The following is a 21,118-nucleotide window of genomic DNA, read 5'->3' on the forward strand; positions in this document are numbered from 1 at the left end:
GCTCAGCCTGTGACCTGACCAAGAAAGTAATTCCCATGATCCTTGCTGCCTAGCAAGAGTCCTGCCATGTTCCACACTTGTCATTCCAGAACAATTCCTCTACTAAGAGTACTCTGGAAGTGGCTGGGGGAAAGGATTGCTTTACTTTCAGGGGTTTGGGGCTCGGGGGTCATTTGTTCCTGGGCTGGGTTCATGACTGATGGATGGAAGTTGGGAGGTTGCCTTGAGGGGTCCATGCTGTGAGTGCCCACACCACAAGAATCACTATCAGCCAGTCCCCAAATGACTTTATCCATGACTCAGAATAGAGGGGAGCATCAAAAGTGCAGATGTACCTTCTACCAGGCTTTGCAGGTGCAGAACAAGGGAGTCAGCCTCACTGTGAGAGTGGAGCAGCTGAGATAATGTTTCTGTGATGCTGTTTTTCCAAACAGGACTCCTGCCATCACGTGTCCCGTTTTAGGAGTTTGGAGGCAAACTGGGAGGGAGGGAGGAAGGAAGATAGGAAGTTGGGCTTTTGGGCAAAGGAGGGTGGGGTTCTCTTTCTAGCTGTTATCTTCCTGTTATCTGCTGTCTGTCCCTGACCATGGTGTGCTCTCTGCCAGTCACACCTGTGGCTGCCTGCAGAGCTCAATAAATGTTTTGATTGCTGAAAGCTTGCAAAGCACAAGCACACCCCACCATACACATGCATGTACACTCCCTCTTGCACTGCCATACACACATCCCCCCACCAACCCCATACCTACCCACACCTCACATAACCACACACACATCCACATGCTCCTTCACTGCACAGCTCCCACGCCTATCCACCCTCTACAAACCCCCCACATACACCCACACCCTCCCCACACACCTACAGCCCCCCACATGGGCGACTGGTGCTGCCTTAGTCGGGGGGGGGCAGATGTCCCCTCCTGTGACCAGACCCCCCCATGGCTGATCCCGCAACAGCTGATCACTATGGCCTATTGCTGCAGCCACTTCCGGAAGTGGCTGTGGCTGCTTCTGGGAGTGGCGGCAGTGATCAGCTGGCACTTGCAGGGTGGGCACTGGTGCTCCCGTCTGCCTCCCCTGCCTTTCACTTAAGTGGCAAGCACAGCCAGTCATGGGGTACACTGGAACTCTGAAGGGGTGCACATGCACCCCTTTGTACCATCTATGCATCACCACTGGCCCCCCTCAAACCTATACCCATTCCCCATGCCTTCCACCGCCCCCACAGAATACAAGAGTAAGATTTCATTTTAAGCTATTGTGCAGTCACCTCTGTGTACACTACACAAACACATACAAATCAGGACAAAAATATTTTTTGAAATCAAATTAATGAATGTTGTAGATGTTTGATTTTTAGAATATAATTTGGTATTTTTCTGGTTCTGAGATGGCAAAACCCCTTGCTGAAAGGAGTACTTCTGGGGGAAAAGGAGGGACTTCTGGTGGCAAAGGTCAGGGATTAGAGGGTGGGACTTCTGGTCCCACGATGGCGACCAGGGGGCATGGTACCTGTCAAGGAGTGGGGCTACCCATGTGGACCTTGACAGCTTGCCATAACTTGGTAAGTGGCCCTCTGCCCAAAATAAATGCCTGCCCTGATATACACTGTTAAAATGACTTCTCATCAACTTGGTACTGGCATGGTATTACAATGAGTTCCTGTTGTGGCCTTGGGCTTGTATCTGTATTTGCAGGATGTGCTTAAAGATATCTCTGTTGCAATGTCCTTTCTGGTACTGGATCATCTCCTTGTCCCAGGTGGCAATGAGATTCCTCATTTCCCTGTACTTCCAGTTGCGTCCATGGTTTTGGTTTCTGGAGAAGGAAGGAGCTAGTCTGTATAGACAGACAGTAGTCAACAGTAGTGCTCGTGAGGTCTCAGCATCCATGGCTGGGTGAGGGTCTGGCTGCTAGAGTGACAGGCAGGCTGGAAGAGTACCTGGGAGTCAGCAGGGATGACCAGACACCTGATAGAGTGCCAGACAGGCAGGATGGCTGGAAGAAGTGGAGGACTTACAGAGGTATGGGTCCAAGTGTGTACCTGCCCCTCTGCCAGCAGCTGTGTGACCAGGAGCTCTGTCTTGACCAGGGGCTTTATGGTCAGGACACCTCTGTGACTTCCACCAGGTGTACCTGGGGGAGCAAATTGGGGTGACTGACCCAGGCCCCGTGCTTTGAGGGGCCTCACGGACAGTGCTGTATAGGCCCTGCTGCGGCCACCACATGCCGCTGCTGCTGAGTGCCACTAGCTCTGATACTGCCAGACGCTGCCAGCTCCAGCTGCTCGCCACCCCCCGACCCCACAGAGGTTGATATGCTCTGGGCCCCACACACCCCTTCCAGGGGCTTCCAGCAATCATCTCCAGATTATGATAATGCCCTTTCCCCTCGATGGTGAATTTCTGTTGTCCTCCATCTGTGACACTCAGAGGCAGCTGAGCACACCCTGCCTGCTTCCCACAGTATGCTAGCCACCCACTATTGCCTTTAAAAAGTATCCTGGGGCTCCCCCACCTTCCCTGTAGCTTGCCTTTGCTGGCTCCAGTGCCTTCTGATTGCTTGTGTAAATGCCCACTGATTTTAATTTCTCCACCTAGGGAAAACCAAGCAGGCAATGGCTTAAATAGTGGTTATTCACTTGAGCCAAAAAAAGGCAATGCTGTTCTCTTTATTGGGGCAAATCTTTATTTAGGTTTCAGTCCTAGAGCACTTTCTACTCAGTCCAGAAAGCAGATTACTGTGAGTAATCCCACTTATCCCAGGAGAACTAAATATTGGAGACCTACAAGGCACGTTGCAAGAATCTTCAGGATTAGTCTTTTAGATTACAAATTATTGAATCCCCATTAAACCTCTCAATTAAATGGAAGCAAGATTGGGCCCATTCTTTTGTCTGTAACAATAATTAATAATTCTGTGCTCCCTCCACCCCCTGCCAGCCCTCATAAATAATTTAGGCTGTGAAGTCATGCACTTAGAAGTTGAGAATGGGGACGTATGTAGGTGGGAGCACAGATCCACTCTCCCCACCCACAGTAGGTAGGGGCCATCCAGACCCATGTGGAGGAATGGAAGGCTAAGACTGAGGGTTTTTGCAGTAATATATTTTAATGGAAAGTGTTAGGTAGCCTCAATGTAAGATAGTATCACCCTCTATTTGGTCACAAAATGACAACATATTAAGTAATAGACAATTAGAGTTAACTATTGGTATCTCAGGTCCTCCCAGAATGCTGAGTTCAGCAAAACTAAATTTCTGAAAACTGTGAAATGAAGAGTTAAGGTACATATGCATACAACCTTAACTCTGCCCATCTGAAGCTAACAACAGCTGACAGGAATGACTACATTCACTGGTAGGTGGCTGTATTAAATGGTAAAACAGTTATTTGAAGCAATTTGGTAGTACTATGATTGTTACACCAAGCAATCAGCAAGGACCATGCCCCTTTGCCTAATTCCACATGAAGGATCAAAGGAAAGAGATCTACATCTATACCTCATTTCAGTATTGTATTGTGTAAGTGATGTCATTAGTGGAGCCCGGGTAGAAGATTTAATACAAGTTTAATGATGGTTAAGCTAAGACCCAGTGCCAGGTGGCACTGTGTTCTTAATATTGATGAGTGGTTAAAAAGTAGATTTTTTTCTTTCTTTTGTGGATCAGGCTGTTTTTAGTTGTACAGTTGAAATACGTTGCTTCAGTTCAAAAGCAGAATGTTATAGCTGGAGGGAAGCATTGTTCAAGAAGAGCAAAATAAGGTTCCATGGACCTTAACTCCTAATTTCCTAGTTTATAAAAGTTATTATTTCTTGAAAACATAAGGCAGAAGCCAGGATAGGGTAGCACAGACCAACAGGTTTAAAGAGGCATAACTTTTTGGAAGTGACAGCCTACTTTGTGGGATAATGGAAAAACAAGCTACCACCAAGCAACCCTAATTTATGTATTTTGTTCCGTCTTTGTCATTGAATTTCCTCATTTTCTGAACAAAAAAAATGTTGATAGTTATTGTACGGAATTGTAGTTGAGTTGCTAGTGAGGCTAGGAAAAGGTAAAGAATCTGATGCGATTCCTAAGTTCTCCACACCCTTCTTACTCCCATATGTTTTGCCATAGCTCAAGGGTGTCTAACTCATTCAGGCCTGGATGAGGGTTGTTGGGCTGGTTTCTGGCCAGTTTGGGACTGAACCCCTGTGCTACGTGTGGCACCCACAGTGCTAAGTCCAACCTGTGTGCCACTGGTTTCATTCTGGAGCTCAGTTTGCACATGGTATGCAGGCTGAACCTGGTGCTTTAAGCAGCACAGTGGAATGGTCCCGGGCATGGACTACAGACTGGCCCTACACACTGGTTCAGATTGGGCTCCAGTGCAGCTAGCGTGCAAGGCTGGTCTGATGGGGCACTGCATGCAGCTCACATTCTGGGCTGACTCCTTGTGCTGCATGGAGCATACACAGTACCAGGTCCAGCCTGTGCACTGCATGCAACATGGGGCTAGAGCTGCTGTGTGACTTGGTTTCAGAGACCCACAGGCCTCTGGATCTAGCCCACAGGCTATATGTTTGACACCCCTGCTATAGAGAAATGGGGATTCTGATCCTGTGCTGAAACCTTTATAATAGTTAATAGGATCAATGAGAAAAATCACAGACATACCCTGTGTGCCAAAGTCTTGGTAGTTTTATTACATGGTATTTTGGCAGTTTTAAACATATGAGAGAATGGTGAAGACTGCTTTTTCACCCTCCTTCCTCACTGTCTGCAACAACATAAAGCTTCAAGTTGTACCCTGCTGCAACATGTTGCATACATATATTGACTTCTACTGTTGCATACGCATATTGCCAGCAGCAGCAGCTACTGGAAGAAGGTGCAGTTTCTTGGTTGTGCAGCCTGACCTGTATATTGCCCTGCATGCCACTGTGCCTCCACACAGCTCTCCTCCTCTGCCTTGCTCACTGTGTACAACTTGGGTTCCTTTCTTTGCCCTCTGTATATGGTCTGGCATTTAGGGAGGAGGCCCCCTCCCCTTAAGTGCTCTGATGATGACTTCAGGGTAAATCTGGATATGGGGAAGCTTCCTGCATATTACTTGAATGTAAACTTCAAAAAAATCAGAAAGCAAGCCATAGAGGATGGCACGGGGAGAACAAGGGCGTGAGAATTAACCAACCAGCTTGCATTTGGTTCACAAGCAAGATATATTCACTCTGTTGCCTTGTTACACATTTCCAAGCACTAACTTTGTAGCTGGTTGGCTCTTTTTCTAGGCAGTGTCATTTTTATGGTGTGATAATTGCTTTGCACATGTGGCCAATCTAAATTGCAGGATTGACCAGTTAGTTGTGCAATACTTACTTTGCACGTGTGCCTGGTTGAAATTTATTGGATGATTCACCAAGAAATTGTATAATCAATGTAATGTGTAACAGGGGCCTAGGCCATGCCTCATCTAGCAAATGCAATGGAGAGACTGGGTTTCCACAGAGGATGGACACATTTGTGTGCGCTTGTGAGATTTTGATGGAAGGAGGAACTTGGGTTTCCATAAACGTTGAGCTGGTTCCAAACTTGAGCTCTTGAGATCACCTCTCAAGGTGCAAATTTTTTTTCCCAACTATTTGAGTTGGCTTAATAAAAGGGATCAGATTTATCTAAAGAACCTTGTCTGCCTACGTCCTGGCTTAGACCAACACGGCTACAACCTACACCCCTGAGAGCACCTCTCCCTTTTTTTAATAGCCACTGGGGGTGGGGGAGGGCTGCCAGTCATGCTAGCACTCAGGTTTTACTATCATGATTGATCATTTTTGTTGTTATTGCTATAGAATTAATAGCGATGATGATACTTATTTTAATATAAATAATACGTTATATTTTAATATAAACAATATATTATAGTTATCATTAATTATTGGTTGGTGTTATATTGGGACCTTATCTTCTGGGAACTGAGGCTGCCTTGCCACCTCATCCCAGGCGCCCTGCCTGAGGCGGGGTGGGGGCTGGGCAGGAGAAAGCAGGGCGCGGGCGATGACGTTCCGGGGGGCGGGGCCAGAGCGGGGGAGGTCGTGTGACGCGTTGAGGTCAGCGCGCCAGCGGATCCCGGAAGTGCGGGCAGGAGTGTTCGGCTGCGAACGTTCGGAGGAGACCACCGAGCAGTGCCGCCGGGGGGGAGGGTGGTGCTGGGGTGCTGCTGCAGGGAGCAGCCATGACGAACTTCATCTCGGTGCAGCTGAAGAAGGCGTCGGAGGTAGACCTGGCCAAGCCGCTATGCAAGTTCATCCAGCAGACGTACCCGGCCGGTGAGGCGCAGGCCGAGCACTGCCGCGCCGCCGACGAACTCAACAAGCTGCGCAAGAGCGCGCTCGGCCGCTCGCTCGACAAACACGAGAGCTCTCTCGAGACGCTTATGAGGTCAGCAGGGGAGGGGCGGGGCCCGGCGCTAGGCCTTGGCCGGCCGTTGGGGAGGGGGCGGGGCTCCTCGCTGGTTCTGCGGGGTGGGACAAGGGCTCCCTGCTGGTTCTGTCCTAGGAGGCTGTTCGCTGTGGCGTCCTCAGTGGTGTTCCCAACAGCCTCCCTAGTGCAGTGTGTTCCTGCTGGTTCCTTTTCACTGTTGTGGGGTGCATGGTGGCCCCCCTCAGTGCTGGCCCCTCCTTTCCATCCCCCTTCCTGCTTTCAGCAAAAGGGGCCAGGTGACACTTCGGAGGTTGACTGGTTTCAAGGGGCAAGAGCTTCCATAGGCCGTGGCCTGCTGCATCATTTGTTGTGAAGATGGTGTTGTATAGCTCCCCAGCTTCGTGGCTGTCTTGTTGTGTTGCTCCCCCTCCTTGTTCTCCCTGCAACTTTGGGCTGCCTGTTGATTTAGTTGGTCTAGTCAAAGGTATCACATTCCTCCAAAGAGCCTTGTCTGCCTGTTGATTTGTGACGAACCCCACCCTTAGGTCCCTTTTGCCAAAAACCCTGTGTGCTCTAGGAACAGGAGTTGGCTCCATGGCAGGAGCCACCTGAGGGAGGAGGCCACCTCTGCCAGCTGGGAGAGGGGGCAGGAGAAAGGCGTTGGTCCTACAGAGCAGCAGGAGTGAGCTGCCTGGGGAGCTAACCCACTCCTTCCCCCAAGTGAGCACTCCCAGCTTTCGTCATCCCCACAGAACTGACTATAGGTTTCCCCATGTCCTGTGAGCTCTGATTAGGAAGTGACATCACGCTTACTGGCACTTGTGCTTTGTGACTGCATTCCTCCTCGACTGGGTGAGAGGCCATAATCAGTTACAGTCTTTGTTATATCACAGGAAGAACCTCAGCATATTACCCGTTTTTTTGCTCATGTGACAAATGGCCCATGTTCCAATTCCCCCTAGATCTTCTAAACAGGAAGTTGCTTTGAAAATTAGGAGAGCAACTTAAGCTACCTGATCATTACAGGAAGATGATTAAGGAGTTAATTAAGAAACTCTTCAAAGTGGCTTACAACAAGACTTTTTCAATGTTGAACCCACGCCTGTTCAACACATCATCTTTGTGCCCTACACTTCTTATCTGGCTTATACATAAAGTTCTTTGATACTGAACTGACCTATTTCCAGGTTGCTGTCTGAAATGTGCAGTAGATTTGTAACATCTGAGCATCTTGTTTCTTAAAACAAAAGTAAGAGCTTTAGGAAACTATTCCTAAAATGTTTTCTGCAAATATTTAATTGGCTATGTCTGTGCCCATGAGTAATCCTACTGAAGTTAGAGACTGAAAACTGTTTGTGAAGAAAGCAATATATTTATAACTGTGTTTGGGGCTATGGTTATGCCAGCATATTTAATGATCACCTTTACACAGCAAACATTTATAGAAGCCCTGTTTTGTATGTTAGCAAGCTTCTTAAATAAGTAGTGTAAGCTGTCTACATGAGTGACAGAACTCTGAAGGATAAGGTAGATTAGTGTAAGCTGTGGAATTTCAGAGTTCAGAGGAACTTCAGAGATCAAAAAGTGATGAAGTGTGGCAAGGGACTAGAAATAAATTACTGCATCAAACTGTATGGCTTTTAATGTTGTTTCCCTACTTAATGACTTATTTAATTGCCTGCTTGCTTGGTCCAGATGTGGTAGTTTAAGTGTGCTGGTTAGCTGGTTTGTTGAAGTAATGGGATATAAAACACTTCAGTCATGAATTCAGAATTCTCTTTGCTCTATGTTGTAGGAGTTCTGGTGGTGTGTTGGCTCAGAATGTGTTGTAGTGAGAATGATGCCTCATTCTTTTGAAAATAGTGATTCATTATTAAATAATGACATTGTCCCACTCTTGACAGTTATTTGTTTTATGTTTTGAAGAAGAAAGTTATTCACAATAATCATTTTTGCAATTAAACCAGAAAGTAAAGGATTGTTTATGTAGCTGGCTTAAGTGCATGTTCATAAAGCTGAGTTTATGGGTAATAGAGCTCATTGAAATTTTTCTACATTTTGACTAAAAAGCACAAACTTTCTCTTTCTTATTAAATAAATTCTATATTAAATATATTTGGACTATTTCTAGTGGGCATTTGTACTGATCAATAGAGATTTTTGCCTTCAATTACTAACTGTGTTTTTTGTCAGGGGTGTCAAAGACATGGCTTGCAAGCCAGATATAGCTTGCAGAGTACTCTGATTTTACTCCCAGTGCTGCCCCTCAGTTTCATAGTTGACTCATGTGGTGCGTGCCAGACAACCCCTGTGTGCAGGGTCCGGGATGCAGAGGCTCTGGTCCATCTGGGGTGCATGCTGCATTCATCACATGCTCCAGCTAGTCTAGGACATCATTGCACATGGTGCCCGCCCCAGCCAGTCCAGAACTATGCTGCATGAGGTGCCCATTTCTTTGCTTCTGCACTTGGCAGGTGCTGCATGGGGTGGGAGGGAATTTCCCCACTATCCCCCTTACCTCTACATATGTCAGGATTCTTTTTTATAGTCTTGGAAGCATTGGAGTTTGGCTGCAACCAAGGCTTGTGGCTAGAGGGTCTTGCCCCTCTGCTCAGGGTCAAGCCAATTGCTGTATTTGGAGTCGGAAAGGAATTTTACCCCATGGTGAGACTGGCACGGACTTTGCAGGTTTTTGCTTTTCTCTGTAGTGGGGAGGTTTGGTCCTTGGCCCTTGTCCTTGGATCTCTTGAGCATATATTAACAATTGTTACAACAGCAGGACATTGACTGTTGTGTTCCCCCTGCTTTACCTCTGACAGGCTAAATTGTTATGTCTTGTATAGGGTCAGGATTCACTGTAGTATGGTCAAGAGTCTAGAGCAGGGGTGGGCAAAATGCAGCCCACAGGCCAGATGCATTCTATCCGGCTCACAGGACCCCTAGAAAATTTAGAAAATTAATATTTATCTGCCCCTGGCTGCCTGTCATGCGACCGGCCCTCAATGGCTTGCCAGAACTCAGTAAGTGGCCCTCTGCCTGAAATAATTTCCCACCCGTGGTCTAGAGAGTGGATTTGTATATTGTGGTTTGGATAGGGATGACCCTGCTTGAGGCAGGGGATTTTCACTAGATGGCTTCTGGAGATTCCTACCATTCCTGTTTCTCTGTGATTTTGGCCACTCCGAATAGGTGCCAGTTTGGTGCATGTCCCAGATTAGCTGATGAGATGCATTCCCCAGAAAGCGGATACAGTGGATACTGGATTCGGTAGGTGGGGGTTGGTGGTCAGCAGCCCAGTGTGGCTTGTGGACTGGCCACCTAGCGTGACTTGTCTAGCCCATGGGGCTGTACGAGTTTGACACCCCCCCCCCCTGTATTATGTCATAAGGTGGTAAAGTTTAAATCTATACTTACTGTGCCTGAAATGTGCTTTACCAAAGTTAGTTTGTAAATGAAGTAAGTGAGGATTTTAAGCAGAGTTGAGTATTTTTATTATAGGTTTTTTGTAATGTGCATTGCCATAGTGCATGATTAATTTGCAAACATGTTTTTGGGTGTGTTTGAGACTTATTCAATCACTGGTGCATCAGCTTTCATAAGCAGCAGGTTACTTCATCAGATGCTATGACCGGACTGCAGGAAGCAGAATTTCTAAATGGTGATTTCACTGCTTTCTATTTAGAAGCTCTTCTTGCACTCCCTTCACAGCATCTGACGAAGCAAACCACTGTTTAGGAAAACTTATGTATGCCCCTCCTGATTTAGTTAGTTGATAAGGTGCAAATCTACCTTGCCTTTTGCCTGACTTCAGGCTAGCACACAGCTAAGTACTCTTCTCATTTTTTAGAGCAGGGACGGGCAAAATGTGGCCTGTGGGCCAGATACGGCCCGCCAGGCCGTTCTATCTGGCCTGCAGGGTTCCTAAAAAATTTAGAAAATGTATATTTATCTGCCCATGGCTGCCTGTCGTTTGGCCCTTGATGGCTTGCCAAAACTCAGTAAGTGGCCCCTCTGCCTGAAATAATTGCCCGCCCCTGTTTTAGAGGCTATAATATCTGATTTAAATTCTGTAGACTGTGTCAATGGAAGAAGGGAAAACTTAATCCCATTTAATCACATTACCAGCTGTCTAGCATTTCGTATTATATTAAATGCTTCTCAGAAGAAAATGCGTGCTGCAGGTTGTATTCTTAAACCTTTACTAACTTGTAGTCATTTCAGGGAAGAAATTAATTAGTTGGAAAGTCCATTATGTGGAAAAGTGGTGGTCAGAACAGCTCATGAAAACGTATGGTTCACTGATGTTAGAGCATTTAAGCAAGAACTTCCATTGGAGGGTGTTTTGATGTATTTAATTCTTTTAGAAGAAATTATGATTAACGTGACTTCACTGAATAGCATTTCTGCCTACTTCTAAGCTTTGTTTAGTTTATAAAAATGGCATTACTGTTTTAACTTTTCAGCATTGTTGGCAATGGGGCATAAGATAGATAAGCAGTGTGCAGAAACTTTCCCATAAATTCCACCAGGTCAGTGCTGTCCTGCTGCTGGGCTTTATGGAATGTGGCATATAACTGTAACTTCAAAAAACATTTCAATTCTTTGTTTATGTAGATTAGGGGGGAAAAAGTCTTGAGCTTTCTGTAAAATGCAGTGTGTACATACATGTGAAAACACGCGACCTACTTGTGTTTTTAATATTTAAAATTGCTAGCTCCTGATTCCCCTGATCTTATTGGAAGACCAGGATTGAGGCATCGGTTTGAATCTGTAGTTAGGGTAGAAAGGTTTCGCTAGAAATAACTGAATTGCAAATATTTGGGTGTGGTTTTAAAAAAAAATTACATTTTAGAACTGAAATTCCCTTCCTTTTTTTCCTGAAGTTTCAGACTTGAAGGTTTTAGTCCCAGAGTGGATTTGATTTAAATCAAATCAATTTAAATCATGATTTAAGGCAGGAAGCCTCAATTTTAATCATTATTTTCTATGAAAAGTGCATTCTTGTTGTTTGATATAACATTAATACATATTATTTACAACTTGGAGGTAAAGGTAGGTTTTATTTTTTGAAAGGTACACGCTATACATTTTAAGGCAGTGATTTGTTTTGATATTTTTTCAGATTAATTTTGCAGCTACCTCAGAAAACTGAATTATGATTTGGTTATTTTATTTACCAAAGCTAATTGAAGTAGATACTTGTGAAGTCTTTGGGAAGTGAACTATTTCCAATTCACTAGATTAATCATGAATATTTGAAGGATATCTTTTTGCCACACTGTCTTAAGAAGATGACAATAACTGCTACTAAAAACAACAGATATTTACATTGTTTTATTTAACTAAAACAACAAGCATTTGGGGTATTTTTCTTCAACAACCAACATGTATAATTATTTTAACAAAACAAGCCTATGTGTTTTTGAATTTTAACTCTTTTAGTTATAAATGTGAAATGTGTTTTTTTTGTTTTTTTGGTTTTTTTTTTAAGAAAAATTAAATAAATTTATTTCATCCAGGTCAACATGAAAAATTTAAAATACTGGTTTATGCAGCAAACTCAGTCTTCACCTGCCTCTTCCATTTTATTCATAGACTGGCAAAGAAAAACAAGCTTTCCTGCTTTTTCAGTTCCCAAGCAATTTCTTGATTTAGAATGAATTAATCCAAAGGAAGAAAATATTCTTTCTACACCTACAGAAGAATTTACGGCTGTTAAAAGCCGTATCACTTCAGTAGTCTCTGGATCCAGGTGCTTAAGTGACTTCCACCAGTTCACTGGTGTGACTTCCTTTAAAACTTCATCAGCAAACATGTATTTCTTGAATAACCCCCTTAGCCTTGAAATCAACTACAGTAGATATTATGGAGGGATGATTGCTGGATGCCCATGTCATAGCCAACTCCTCCTCTTCAGCAGTTAAGGATTGACCCTGGTACTGAGTATTGAGAATATTGGCGAGAAAACGAGCTGGAGATAGTGCTTGATCCATTTGTTTTTTTTAATACCTGTAATTTAAAACTCAGTCACTGCATACTTCTCATTTCAAGGTCTCACACAGTTCTTTCCAGATTTCAACAGCATCAGCAGTGAAACAGTGATTTCCCTGCACTTTGTTCAAGGCTAGAGAAATAGGCTGCAGGATAGTCAGCATACATTTACATTTCTCTTTAGCCCAGTGTTGAGAACTTTGGCTATGACAGTTCCACCTGTTTTGTCAGTTGTGTTCATAAATTAGCATCAGATTAGGCTAGTTCTCATAATATATTGTTCAAAACAGTCCACTGCTGAGTGCCATTGCATGTCTTGTGGGAGAGTTAGTTTGGTTCCTCCTGCTTTCTTCAGAGCAGCTGTGGCAAAGTGGTTGTTATGGAAGTATTTTGCAGTTTCAGCAACATTAGCCTTTATTTCTGGAGCATTGAAGTGTTTGGCTAAGAGGTGCTTCAAGTGAGGTCTGCAACCATATGTTATTAGCTTGGGACAGTCTTTACTTAGATTTCTTCTCATCTTTGAGATTTCTTCTCATCTGTCTGTGACAAAGCTGCATACTAGACATTTTAATTTTTTTTTCACAACCTGTTATAACTTTTACTGCTATTTCTTATAAGTATTCTGCCGTGTGTGCATTTCCTGTTGTATCAATAGTTTCTGTAAACACAAGAAGTCCTTTCTTGTGTTTTCACACAAGCACATATTACTGGATCATTGTGGACATTGCTCTACCCATCAAGATTCAGGTTAACAATTTTTCCCTCGAGACTTTTTGCACACTGTTCAATTACTTTGTCATATACTTTATCCAGTAATTTGCCTGCTATATCTGCTCTCTCAGGTGGACTGTATTCTGGTCATAATGACTGAACCATATCAATGAAGTGTGTGTTCTCAACCATTAGAGAAAGGAGAGTTTATTGCATAAACAAACTGAGAATTTTTTTTCATCAGTTACCTCTTGCTGTAATCTGTTGGTTCTTATTACAAACGTGCATCTGTGGTTGTTTCTGGATAATTGAGATTTTTTTTTTCCCCTTTTTACTACAAGTGATGTACTTACTATGTGACATACATTTGACTGGAACTGTGTTACCATTAGCAGATAACTCTGAAACTAGACAGTCATGATAATGTTGAAAATGGATAGTCAGAATCCTATATGTTGAGGATGGATCTTTTTGAAGAAAAGAAGTTGATGCATTGACTATAGTACTTCTCATTTAGTATTACATATTGCAGTCAGCATTACTTTAGAAGTGATATCAAATAATCTTCCTTTTACAATTTCACAACTGCATTAAAAATATAATAGTTCGATAAAGCAACAAGTATAGTTTTGCTCAAACATTTTAATGAGAATTCAGCTAGTTCAGAAGTCCACCCAAAAGATATGGACAGGAAAGACAGGCAGTTCTTAAGAAAGAAGTATGAAATGAGAAAATTTAATAACCTGGAGATCCTGCATGTTCAGACATGTTACATTCATCATCTTCAAAGCAGCTTCCTTCTCCTGAGAGAGAGCACTTCTCATGATGATATTTCATTTGGGCAACAGGCCTTGCATTTCTTTGTTGTAATGAGGAACTTCATTAAAATATTCCCAAACAGGGGCTCTTTTGTGGCCTAGTAAGCCTGCAAGGACCAGTAAGGGAAACCATGATAGGTTTTTCCTTCTACCATACCATTCTGTCACTACATCTCAAATCAGTGGAGAGGCTGTACTCAGAAACATATCCCTTAAGGCTTCTGGAATATTCTGCTTAAAACGTTTCTCTTTTGTTTCTACTTCCCCAGGCGCCTTGCATTTATCTTTAGATTCTTCCTCCTTGTCCATATCTACTCCACCCCCAACAATCCTATAATAATTTATCTTTTTGAAACTTTGCAGTCTGGGTACACAAACTTGCAGAGAGACAATAGGACTGATGGGTGGGTAATCAGGTCTGTTATCTCTCATCTGTTTACTGGTGTTAACAAGGATGTTATCTCTCAAGACACAAATCCACAGTTTGAGAACTGAAACTAAGCATCACAGGATGCTTAATGGGATCTTCTAGACTGAGCATGGAGTCTGTTGGGTAGAGTGGTTTTCTTTAATCTTTACTAATCTATAGAGGAGCTCCTTTGGAAGTGTTGCAAGAATAGATGGTTGGATTTCGAGTAAAGAAAAGGTTTTTTTATATATATTTTTGGTTGCATTGAAAAACAGCTTTGATTTGAGTGAGATTAGAAAACTCAGTATAATTATGGTTGAAATGTGAATGAGTAAAAGCTCTTTTGCAGAAGAGATGTTTAGAATTAAAGTACAGAGGGTAAAAATCAGGTAGTGTACCAATTCATAGTTTTAAGCGGACATTTAAAATTTCTGCTTTCAGTAATTCCCCGTAATTTTCACTCTATTCTTGACTTCTGTAGAATTCTATTTTGCCTTTCTGGTATTGGGGTTCCTGCATAATTTATTCTCTGACTATTAATCTGTAAAAGCTGCTGGAATAGTGTTAAACCCTTTATAAAATGGCAGTCAGGGATCACTCTGTTTATATGCCAGCATGACCTTGCACAGAGTTGTGTTCCACTTTCAGATTTTTGGCTATATTTATGTAGATTGAAATTCCTCAAGTTTTAAGACTGCTGTACCCTAAGCTTCTGAAGTTATACCCTGTTTGTCTCTTATTTTTGTTCAGTGTTGCCCACCTAACTCCAAAATTTGTGGGTCTCTTTTCCTAACTGTCTTATTTAAATAGATCTTTGGAAAGCCACCTATGGGATAATTACGTGCTACAGAAGTGCAAACTTTTACAATAGACTCAAAAAGACTTAAATGCTTGTAAGTTGGATAGAACAATTTATACAAATATAGGTTTCTAAAATTTTAATCTGCTTTATGTCAAGCTTTGTAGTGACTTGCTTTAACTAGTGTTCATGAAGTTTGAAGGGAAACAAACTGAATGATATTTGTTTGACAATGGTCTGCCTCTTGGTGTAAAGACAGATTACAAGTAAAAAGAAATTTGGGTGGAGATGAGCTGGGTTTTTTTTGAGCTGACATTGTGGTAGATGTTAGCAAACAGTCATTTAACTAACACATTTTGATTATAGATGCTCAGAGAAAATTTATTTCTCCATGGCTATTTGTATTTGCTTCCAGTTCTCTCTTGGTCTCATTGTTTGGGTAGTGGGATGGTTCAACCTCACTTAGCACTATTTCTCCTCCAGCCTCTGTGTTAATAGATTTGGGTGCACATAGGCAGGACCCCACTGTGAGCATCACGTACTGCTGTGGTCCCCTGCAGTCGAGGTATAGTAGGTTACCCAGATCGCTGGAGGAATTTTTCAGCGTTATCAGGGAGTCCTAGGATATATGTGGGGGAAACCTTTCTTTTACCCCTTGCCCCCTCCTGTGCCCTCCATCAGTATGAGCAAAGCTGACAGAACTCTAAATCTGTTTTACCTCATAGCTGTTTCTTTTTCTTTGCTTTAGGTACTATGATCAGCTGTGTTCCATAGAGCCAAAGTTTCCATTTTCTGAAAATCAGGTAAGGTATGATATGTTGAAGTGATTTCACATGTATTATTGGATTAGGATGGTGAAAGTTGTGGGACCTGGGATTTTTTTCTTAAATTTAGATCTATATCTAATCCATGCAACAGTGCTTTTCTGAAGCTAGACATTTAAATCTTTGAGCTTCATTTTCCTAATTTCTGTTCATTGCCTATATGAGATTATGGGTATACAGCCTTTGTTAATCTACTGCTCTCATTTTATAGAAGTCAGAATGCAAACTTGGAAAAGTTGCGAGTTGCTTAAAGGTCACCGTGGTCTAGTCCATCAGAAACAGCAGCACTTGCTTTGCTATAGTATTCTTCTGTAGCCTTTCTGTTTATCAAGAACAACAGTCTGTTTTACAAAGTCTGTTTGTTAGGTCTCCTCTACACGTGCATGGCAGGAAGCATGATTGTGGGATTGTGCATTAGATCCCATTGCGCTTTATTGCTGGCGCAGGGGGAGCTCAATCCTGGGCTCCCCTGTGCTGGCAAAAGGCAAGCTCCTGAAGTTAGGAGCCTCGCACACACCAGGGACAGTTCCTCCTCCCCCCCACACGCCCCATGCTCCCCCTGGGTTGGTGGGAGATTGTCCCTACAGCTATCCTTCTACCCCAGGGGTTTCATGCACTCCTGGGGAAGGGGAATCTTAATCCTCCTGCCCCAGGGGTCCATGGGGTGTCCCCATGGTTTGGACTGCAGAGCTGGAGGTCAGCTGACCTGGCTCCTAGCTGCAGGGGTACCCTGCTATGCATGCCGATTTAAAGCTCAGTAACAGCCAGCTGTAAAATTAGTACACATTTTTGAGATCTAATTTTATAGCTGGTTGGAGTTTTTTGTTGTGTGATAGCTACTTTATACATGTAGCTGGTTTCTAGGTAAATGCACATTTAACCAGTTAATTGCTTAATACCTGTAACATGTAGAGGGGGCCTCAAGAAACCAAACACTTCAGGCTTTTTTCTATGAGGACAGTTGCTTAATCTATAGTTCAGTGATGGTGAAGTTGAGATGTCAGTGGAAGATCTTCTGGTGTTTCAAGTCAGGATAGTTTAATAAAAAAACATAGCTCTGTATATAGCTGCACCAAAACTTAGCCTGGAACTGCACCTTCAGGATTATGCTTGTAAAACTTATTGTGGTTATCTGTAAATGTTGATACCCTGAAAAATTGGAAACTATCTGAATTTACTTTAACAGTTTCTTACCCAAAAACAAAGTTCATAATCCCTTCCATTTTTCCTGTAGGATAATATAGAATAGGCAGCCTTTACTAACCCTTTCTGAGAGTGAAAAACTGTCAAAGATCTTGTATGCTTGTACCAAAGTTCTCGTCATGCTTACAAGAATAGCTGAGTATTGGAACCCTTTTTGGGCGTCCCTGCATCTGCCCCCTCCTTAAGACTAAGGTTTGTGCCTTGCTCTTTCCTGGAGTAGAATCCCATGATAAACCTCAATTTTAGACTACTTTCTGGATTAGAGAACCTTCTTTTTGTTAGATTTAGAGAATAGTGACCCAAACATCCATGTTAACGTCAATGAAACAAGTCAGTCAATCATGTTAGTCTGAAATCAGGCAAAAGGCAATACAGGGTGGCACCTTGGAGACAGACTGGTCCAGAGAGGCATAAGAAGCCTAAAACCAGCTTTGCAGGGTAGAATTTCAAAAGTAGATTGTTTACGTTGTGTCCAGAAGTACTCAAGTACTTGCCGTCTCTTTGTGTGCAGCTCGGTAGAAGCCCCTGCTTTTGAATTAACTTTCTATACACATGCATCAAATGGACAGTATTCAAATCTTCGTTAAGATGCATTTATTTCTTACAAAGCAGCTACAAGCCATCACAATTCCTTTTAAGGTGACATTGTTTTAAGTGTGCTGTTCAATATTAGCACTGTTAGGTGTGCAAAGACACACACATGATTTAAAGATAAACCCAGAGATTTTGAAATCCCAGGTAAGTCAGAAAACAAGTGAAAGCTGAGAGCTGGTATTCTCCGAAGGATGCTTTGAGCCTATGGAGGTTGAGAATTATTTACTGGGTTAAAGTTTCTTAAGGCAGCTTCTGTCCTTTCATGATTAAGCTTCTGTATCCAAAGTGTGAGGAAGGGTGTAAAATCTATTGCAACACACTCTGCATCGTGCTTATTGAAGGATTTTGAGTAAGCTCAGATTTAAGGTAGGAGAGGAAAAAGGAAATGTGGTAAGTGTAACTTGACACAGAAGATGAGGAGCTCTTTTGCTTGCTTAAGATTCCTAGGTTGGCATTTGTTTGCAACATGAGCACACTGTTGCCTCATATTCAGTTTATGGTCCCTTGTAACCCCCAGGTACTTTTCCGCAGTACTGCAGCCTAACCGGTTATAACCCAGTCTGTATTAGTGCATGCAGTTATTCTGTTCCTAGTGCAGGACTTCATACTTATCTATGTTGAATCTCATCTGATAGACTAGAAAAATGTTCCACAATCCAAGTCATTCTTGATCCTAACCTCACTCTCCAGAGTATCTGCAGCTCTACTCAGCCAGGTGTCATCTGCAAATTTGCTAAGTGTGCACTTGATCCCATTGTCCTAATCATTAATGAAGATATTAATACCAGACCCGTATAGGTGTATGATGGAAGATAGTTTAAAAATAAGGCAGCATAGAGATGCAGATATTAACCTTAAACTGTTTTTTCCTTCCTCAATTGCAGATCTGTGTCACCTTTACGTGGAAAGATGCCTTTGATAAAGGGTCACTCTTTGGAGGATCTGTCAAACTTGGTAGGTAACTTTTTAATAAAAATAAAATGCTTAATCCTTGTAATACTGAATTCTGAAAAAGAGTCATAAACTTAATGATGATAAGCCTAATATGACTTGGTAGAATTAGTGGGAGTCTTACTGTTCTATTCAGTGGGCATTTGCTGGGGCCTATGTAATTTAAGATAAATTTAGATAAACTTTTAACAAATGAGGGTACATTTGCAAAGCCTTAACTAGTTTTAGGCTTTTCACATTTCCATTTCTGAAACTTACTGGTCTCATTTTTTTCTCCTTTTGTGTTAATTTTAAACACTATTGATTTCATCTGAGTGTTACAGTAGAGTGAGGGAAAATTTTTGTTGCTGGAAAACTTGAAAATTAAGTCGATGAGAGAGATAATAATGACAAGTAACTAAAGAAACTATGTAAATTAAACCTAAACTAAATTTTCTGTCTGTTTCCCTGGTTGGCCACGTACTGCATAATAGTTGGTGCTTGATAAGTACTGCTAAAATTATGAATTAATATAAAATACAGGTCCACTGAATAAATGTAGCTGCATAATGAAACTGCCTTTCTGTAGAAAGAAATTATAAACCTATAATTTTCTGGGGTTATTCATAGGTACTAGTCCTTGATTATTTGGGGGTAAGTGTCTCCTAAATTGTGAGGTTTATCCTTTAGGGCTGAGAATGAATACAGAGGATTGGAGTTTCGACAAAATTCGCTTTTTCAAAGTGGTAGCTGTCATTTCAATGGGTCTTTATGTTCTCAATTTTTCTTGCAACTATAACTGCTTAAAGTCTACATTACTGCTGTGTAGATATCTGCCTCAGTTTGCAGGAAACCTGAAACAGTAGCTCCAGGACATGAACTGCTCCATATATTTTTAGTAGGTTTTACCTCTGGTAATGATGGTATCCTAAATGTCAACGTTGTCAGTTATTTCAGCGGTTAAAGCATGAAAGAGAAGATAGCACGAGGAAAATCTGTATAACCTATTGCATGAATCGTCATTTTCAGTAGGTGTTATACAGTATGTGGTGGAACCAGCATTATCTGACATGTATTTGTATCAAGAAAGTGACAATCCTAATTCATGAAGGTTTGAAAAGTGCTGCACTAAAGGATGTTTTAAGATCCAGTTTCCCCTGGATAATCCTGATTTTTGAGAACTACATTTAGCCTGTAAGATCAGAGTGGGGTTGGTGTTTCAGAAATTCAGTACAATTGTTGTTTTAGCCTCTTGTTTGAGACTACCTGTGGTCTTCAAATATAGACAATAACCATCTTGTATAAATGTAAACCTTACTATCTCTAGGAGAGTGTAGTTCTTTAGTATATTTCACTATGGTTTGTTAACTGGGTTTTGATTCCAGCCCTGGCAAGTCTGGGATATGAGAAGACCTGTGTTCTGTTCAACTGTGGAGCATTAGCTAGCCAGATTGCAGCAGAACAGAATCTGGATAATGATGAAGGACTGAAAGCTGCTGCTAAATATTATCAGGTATGAAGGTCTTAGTACAAACACAAGTAAATACATGAAACCTGCTGTTCACTAAAATTAAGCAATCTCACTACAGACAAATATATGACTCTTCAGTTATGGAAAAATTAAAAACATGGCCTTCCAATTGCATGCTGGAGTGCTAAATAGAAATTCAGAACCCCAAATAAACCTCTGCTATTTTAACCTGTAGATGTGAGTGCTTTTTTTGATGCTGAGATCTCTGCTGAGTAACTGTCCTTCCTTGATACTTATTGCTTTAAAAAATGATGGAATACCACGATTGAGAAATATTGTAAGTCATCTTTACAGGTTGGACAAGCAGTTTGTCTACAGTTGTTGGACTGTGGCTTGTGTTTCTGGTAATTCCTTTTAAAAGCTTTTATTTGGATCAGTTACATTTTTCAGCTGCTAAAATCTGGGTGTTGTGCCAAGTTCCCACCATCATCCAAAATTCACTTGCCTATATTATTTTTGAGGGCTTGCATTTATTGATACAGGACACTTCAGGTATTCTTTCCAAATACTGATTTGGCCGACACTGCTGTAACAGTTGATGATGACACCTGGTTGCACCCTGCTGCACCTTCTTCTGCCAGGTGGGGTCCTGGCAGGGCCAGGGGATGGGAGGATTGAAGCCTGGGTGGCTTGTCCAGGGACATGTGGGGGGCTCTCGCCACTGTACTCACTGCAGCGGAGGCCCGGGGGCATGTGCCCCCTGATCTGTGCGCGGGGCGGAGGCTGGTGCCGCTGCACACTGGGCTTTGCACCCCAAGCCCTGCTGCAGCTGCCCTGGGAATGCTGTGACACCGCATGCGTCCCACTACTGGACTGACCTGTGGTCCCTGCCTGCCTGGTGGCAGGATGCATATGGCGTTTCTCCGCTCCCAGGGCAGCTGCGGCAGGGCTCAGGGCACAAA

At 42.6% G+C, this 21,118-nt stretch overlaps 1 protein-coding gene across 2 annotated transcripts in view; it reads left to right on the top strand.

Moving 5' to 3' along the window:
• Positions 1 to 6,078: 6,078 nt before the first annotated feature.
• Positions 6,079 to 21,118, top strand: part of PDCD6IP (programmed cell death 6 interacting protein) — a 51,344-nt gene continuing 36,304 nt past the window's right edge. The window contains exons 1-4 of one of the 2 annotated variants that reach the window (XM_019537958.1): positions 6,079 to 6,424; positions 15,883 to 15,937; positions 18,640 to 18,709; positions 20,071 to 20,198. In XM_019537958.1, the coding sequence (XP_019393503.1) occupies positions 6,219 to 6,424; positions 15,883 to 15,937; positions 18,640 to 18,709; positions 20,071 to 20,198 (459 nt within the window). In that variant the 5' untranslated portion in view covers positions 6,079 to 6,218. The remainder of the gene's footprint in view (positions 6,425 to 15,882; positions 15,938 to 18,639; positions 18,710 to 20,070; positions 20,199 to 21,118) is intronic. The other variant, XM_019537965.1, reaches the window with a different exon arrangement.

This window comes from Crocodylus porosus, unplaced genomic scaffold (genome assembly GCF_001723895.1).
Source record: "Crocodylus porosus isolate Cpor-Errol unplaced genomic scaffold, CroPor_comp1, whole genome shotgun sequence".
NCBI classification, from domain to species: Eukaryota; Metazoa; Chordata; order Crocodylia; family Crocodylidae; genus Crocodylus; species Crocodylus porosus.